At 36.8% G+C, this 5,686-nt stretch overlaps 1 protein-coding gene across 4 annotated transcripts in view; it reads left to right on the forward strand.

Moving 5' to 3' along the window:
- LOC104732211 (putative E3 ubiquitin-protein ligase XBAT34) overlaps window positions 1–4,303 on the forward strand; it is a 6,689-nt gene extending 2,386 nt beyond the window's left edge. The window contains exons 4-12 of one of the 4 annotated variants that reach the window (XR_758742.2): window positions 59–147; window positions 236–327; window positions 423–504; window positions 622–727; window positions 798–872; window positions 982–1,061; window positions 1,195–1,488; window positions 3,286–3,712; window positions 3,892–4,301. Coding sequence is in view for 3 of the 4 variants with exons in the window: in XM_010451745.2 (XP_010450047.1) it covers window positions 59–147; window positions 236–327; window positions 423–504; window positions 622–727; window positions 798–872; window positions 982–1,061; window positions 1,195–1,488; window positions 3,286–3,378 (911 nt within the window). In the remaining variant the exon portion in view is untranslated. Of the gene's footprint in view, window positions 1–58; window positions 148–235; window positions 328–422; window positions 505–621; window positions 728–797; window positions 873–981; window positions 1,062–1,194; window positions 1,651–1,740; window positions 1,992–3,285 lie in introns of those variants that run through there. The other 3 variants (XM_010451745.2, XM_010451746.2, XM_010451747.2) reach the window with 3 other exon arrangements.

The following is a 5,686-nucleotide window of genomic DNA, read 5'->3' on the forward strand; positions in this document are numbered from 1 at the left end:
TTTCCTATTTTTTTTTTTTTTTTTTTTTTTTTTTTTTTTTTTTTTTTATGTATGGCAGCAAATCCACTGGTTTTGGATGATAATATTCAGACAGCTCTTGAGGTTGCTAGAGCTGAAGGTCATAGCAGTGTTGTCCGTGCAATCGAGGTATACGCTTGTAACGCTTATTTTGACATTTTATGCAGCATGAAATTGAGTGTCATGAGGTATAACTTTTAAACTGTTGATTCTGTAGAATCACACCTGCTTGTTCTCTGGTTGGATGCGTGAATTGTATGGCCCAAGCTTTCTTGAATTCTTTGCTCCTGACTTTTTTTCAAGAAGAGTGTGAGTATCCCATTTAAGTATTACACCATTTCTTTCTTAAGTTTCTTGTTGTTGAACATGAATATAAATCTTATATAGAATATGTGTTTCTGCAGATGGGTAGTTGTCGTACCAACTGGTTCACGAAACCCTGCAAAGCCTTTCAGGTTGGAGTTGGCTGTGTATGATAGTCTAAAGGTACTACAAGTTCATCATTTCTCTTGCAAGAGTTTTTTCAATATTTGTTGGATAGTATATATCATTGTTTTAAGTTTTGAGATTTTCTATACTTATGGAAACTCTGTTTACAATTAGGATGCACAACCAAGGATGGAGATGCCTTTGTGGAAAGCCAGTTTGGATGAACCAAAACCATCATCACAGTCTGATGATTCAGTGATGATTGCTAAAAACTCCACAAGTAATTTCCTGAACACTTTCCATTTTTAAAAGGAATCTGTTTGTTGATTGAACTTTGTTATCATGGATAGATCTAAGTGGCAGAAGGCAGGGACGACAAAGCGCATTCGTTTCTCAGGCGCGGCGTTGGGCTCAAGTCGATAGGCGTAAGTGTACACAATTCTTTAAGATTCAGTAATAACCATAAAATCGTCTACTACTGAATTAAAACCATGAGTTGCCTTTGTTTTAATCTCATTTTTTTTTTCTTTTCAGAAATGCGTCTGGCAGCTGAGAGAAAAGGCGACAAGAAACAGCTGAAGTGGTTTTGTGAGGCATGTAAAGGTACTCCACAGGTATATGCCATAAGATATATATATATATATATATATATATATATACATACAGCTTTAGAGTGAAAGATATATGCTATTTGTGTGTCTCTCTGACTCATTTAAACTTTTGAATACTAATTCGAAATTTATACAGCCAATGAATCCACCAATGTTTCTGCAAACATTTGAAACAACCTCTGCTCCACCTCAGTCTGCAATGAATGAGATGCCAATGCTCAACCATCCTGCTATGACTCCTGTCGACATCTCACTCCCTTCTGCAAACAGTGAGGGTACTAAAGAAGATGGAATGTGTGTGATCTGTGCGGATGCATCATCTGAAGCAGTGTGTGTGCCCTGTGGACATGTTGCTGGATGCGTTTCTTGCTTGAAAGAAATTAAAAACAAGAAAATGGGATGTCCCGTTTGCCGTGCCAACATTGATCAGGTCATAAAGCTGTACCATGTTTGAATAAAAAGGGCAATCATGTATATCTCATCGGCTTAAAGATATTGAAACTATCTCCTTTTTGTTTTTTAAAAAAAAAGTTTGTAATGAAGTCAAAGAAGTCGGAATATAGTGTGACACGACAAGTTTTTTTTATGTTTACTTCTTTCTGTGTTAACAAAGTTTGGTCAGAATTTTATTTTCTTACAACTTACAAGCTAAATAATGTGTTTTCTTATTCCAAATTTGTAGGGAAATAGAAAGAAAATTCTTATATAGAATAATTCGTACACAAGTGTAGATGGCATTTAGAAGAATCTAACATCAGGTTTCGACCATGGATCATTTAGGTTAAAGAGATAGGACCACTACACATATCTTCATTTATCATACTGTGTAATTAATTTCTAAATTAGGTTGCATTTTAAGTAAGACATTAAATTAGAAATCGGTTCAGTGGATTCTCTTGCTCTTTAAGAGAGTTTTCAAATTAAAAACCTTGAGGGAGAGATTACCTGGAGATGAATGAATAGTGTTCGGATTCGTCGAAAAAAGATGACAGTGCGGAGAAGACGACGAGGACTAGTCGGTAGAGAAGAAAGAACATGTGGTTGCTTTTGCAGGAGGTAGTCGTCGGAGAACGTGCGGCAGTGGTCAAAAGAGATGATGTCGTTGGGTGTGTGATATACATTTGCCAAAAGGTGGAGTTTGTTGTTGGGTTGGCATTGGGATTTTAAAAGGCCTAAACGACAATTGACGACATTCAGTTCTAGAGCCCAAGTGCACACTTACACATAAATTACTACAGAGTGAGTGAGAGAGTAATAAGGAGTGTTATTTTAAGAGATAGTTTTCTTTGTTTGTTGATCTTTGAGTCTAGCTAGCCCTGGGTAAAATACCCAGATCGAAAATCTGAACCTGAATCCGATCCAAAAGATCCGAACCGAACCCGTATCCGATATAAGAGAATATCCTAATTGGTCTAGGATTTATGAATTCCTGATACTCGAACCCAACCGGGTATTATCCTAAACCTGACCGGTTATTATCCGAAACCCGACTAAAACTCGATAAAAACCCGATGAGCTGAGAACCCTTTCGTATATCCCTACTCCTACGATCTCTAACCCTATTGCTTTCACTCTTACGAATCATTGTTTTGCTTTGTTGCTTTCACCTCCCACCACGGATTTGTTTTCCAGTTTTGCGGTTCTATAAACCCTATTTATCTTGATTTAGTCCCCAATTATCAAACTGAAAAACCTTAACTGCTACTCTTCTCCTCCATTTGCGACTTCACAGAGACAATCACAAGTGATTTTTGTTGTATCTTCTTTCAATTTTTGTCTGTGAGTTCTCCTCAGTTTCAATTTATGTTGTATCTTGTTTCAATCACATGTTCTTCACTTTTTGTTTTGATTGGGTTCTATTTTAGTTTAGCTTCATGTTTTATTTGAGGTTCTATGTATTCTTCTCTTGTATTGTTGAGTAAAGCGTAACTGATATGCTAATAAGTTCTGTTTTAGCTTCAATGGTGGTTTTGTTTTGCATGATCGATGCTAATAGTTTATGTTTTATCTTCAATGGTTAGGTTCTGTTTTATCTTTAATGGTTGGGTTTTATTTTGGGTGATTGATTCTGCTAATAGTCTAATAGGATCATTGGATTGCATGTGAGACTCATAGAACATGATAGTTTTATTTTGGTTAGTCTTTAATGTGTGAGCGTTTGTGTTCTGTTGCATTTATGATATGTTGATGGTAAGATCATTTTACTAACTTGCTTTACAATTTGCAGATGGATTCATCATCTCCACATCAACAAGACAGAGACAATGTTGTATATGGATTTGAGTTTGACGACCAAGGAGAATGGTTTCAGACTCCATAAGCAAATCAATGGAGAAAAAGAAAACAAATCATGAAGATGGAGATAGGTTCTGAACAACCTAAACCTCAGAGGATAATTACTCCAAGGTCATGTGTATGGGTTCATTTCACAAGGCTACCAAATAACCGTAATTTATGTACCTGCCACTTTTGCAAAAGAGAATTCAAGTGTCCAACAAAGTCAGGGAGAATAGATTGTATGCATTGGGAGTGGAAGAATTGTCCCACAGCATGGAGAGGACAATATTTACGTGGATATGAAAAACCGACAATCGTACTAGATGTTGTGGCTTCGCAAGATTTATGGATTTGGCATGCATTTTTTGGATCCTTAGGTACATTAAATGATATCAATATTTTAGACCGATCACCAGTGTTTGATGATAGACTAGAGGGTCGAGCTCTGAGAGTTACCTACGTTGTCGGTGAATGACAATACAAAATGGTGTACTACTTCACTAACAGTTTCTATCCCTAATAGGCAACTTTTATCTAATCAATTACACTTACACAGGGTCAAAAAGCACACATCTTAGCTCAATGTCAAGAATCATGTCGAAAATATGTAGAGCATGCATTTAGAGTCTTGCAAGCTTGATTTGCAATCGTGAAGAATCTCGCGCTTTTTGAGATAAAGAAAAAATATGCCAGATAATGAGAGCATGTATCATATTGCATAACATGATAGGGGAAGATGAACGACATGAATACATTTTCTAAGATCCATCAGAGTTCTATCAGGGAGAAGAAAGCGAAATTTCTCATGTGAATTTATCATTTTCTACAGATAGGGCAGCGAACCACTAATATGATGAACATACAAATGATGTTTGTGATACGAAAATGCATGAACGTCTAAAAAATACTTGGTTGAGCATATTTGGCAAAAATTTGGTGCAACCCAACAATAGAACCGAGTTCATTTTTCCTATACTCTGTTTTCTCTATTATAGTTTATGTTCGTATTTGTTTTTTGATTTTGTAAAATATATATATAGCTTTTTAATGTAATATAAGTAAACTGAAATAATTGTTTTGTTATTTTACAAAATTGAATAAATAATAAATAATTGTTAAAATATTATTTTAATGATTAAGAAACCTTGATAGGGATTCTCTAGTGGAAATGTGATTTTGTTTTAAATTGTTAATGGGTTGATTCGATTAGTTTAGTATTAATTATATGATTAGTTAAATTATAAGCAACTTAATAGACGTCTCACTGCATTATTCTGCCAGAGTCAAATGGGAGCCACCACTTATTCACTATCAAACCAAGCTTTGATTCTTCATCCAAAATTTGAAATCTGATTTACGTCAACTGGGATGTTTTGTTATCATAAATTGTAGGCAAAGCCTTTGATGCACATGCACTATATCTAATAGATGCCTCTAGCTCAACTCCGAAGCAACACGTAGTCTCGGCACTATGGTCTCTACGATTTTGTCGCCACCGTCGTCTCTACGACTTTGTCTCTACCACCAACACCATACATCGGAACCACAGAACTCATCCGTTTTTTTTTCCGGTCAGTTTCGGTCTTCTAGTCACTGTCAATTTAATTTTGTGGTATGCTTGTTTGGCCAGAGAAAGAAAACGAGAGGAGAAGAAATAGAGAAACATAAAGAAAATAATAACGAGGATAGTTTTGTCTTCTGCATGCATATGAACAATCAATACATAATAATATTATCCAAGAACAAAATCGGGATTTTACAGATATATCTAATAGATGCCTCCCACGCGTGGTGCGGTTTAAGCAATCGTGAATGGCATCTGGAGCCGTCAACGAAAAGACATCTCAGTCTCAAAGATGGAGGGTAATTCATTACTTTTTAAGGTTTCCTGTCCAAATGTTAGGCGGCGTATTCTGAGCCAATGCCTATGGCAAATTGATGACCAATCCATGTTTCTCGCGAAATGGTCACCCGAGACACAACCCTCAAAGCCTAAGTTGACAATGGTCCCAGTTTGGTTAGATTTCGTCGGTGTCCCGCTGCAGTTCTTCAACTGTGATAGTTTCCAACACATTGATGGCCTAGTAGGACACCCAGTCTGCCTCCATCCCCACACTGAAAACCTGATCAATGTAGAAGTTGCAAAAATTTACACAGTAATTGACCTTAGGCAGCCTCTACCTAAAGCAGTCAATGTTCGATTCGAGTCTGGCCAGATCAAACACATCCAGGTATCTAGTCCATGGTTGCCCTCCCTCTGTAGTCACTGTAAGAAGGTTGGACACACTGTATCCCGGTGCTCCAAAGCTCCCTCCGCTTGTACAACATGTGGCTCGGTCAAGCATGTAATT

This window comes from Camelina sativa, chromosome 12 (assembly GCF_000633955.1).
Source record: "Camelina sativa cultivar DH55 chromosome 12, Cs, whole genome shotgun sequence".
Taxonomy (NCBI): Eukaryota; Viridiplantae; Streptophyta; class Magnoliopsida; order Brassicales; family Brassicaceae; genus Camelina; species Camelina sativa.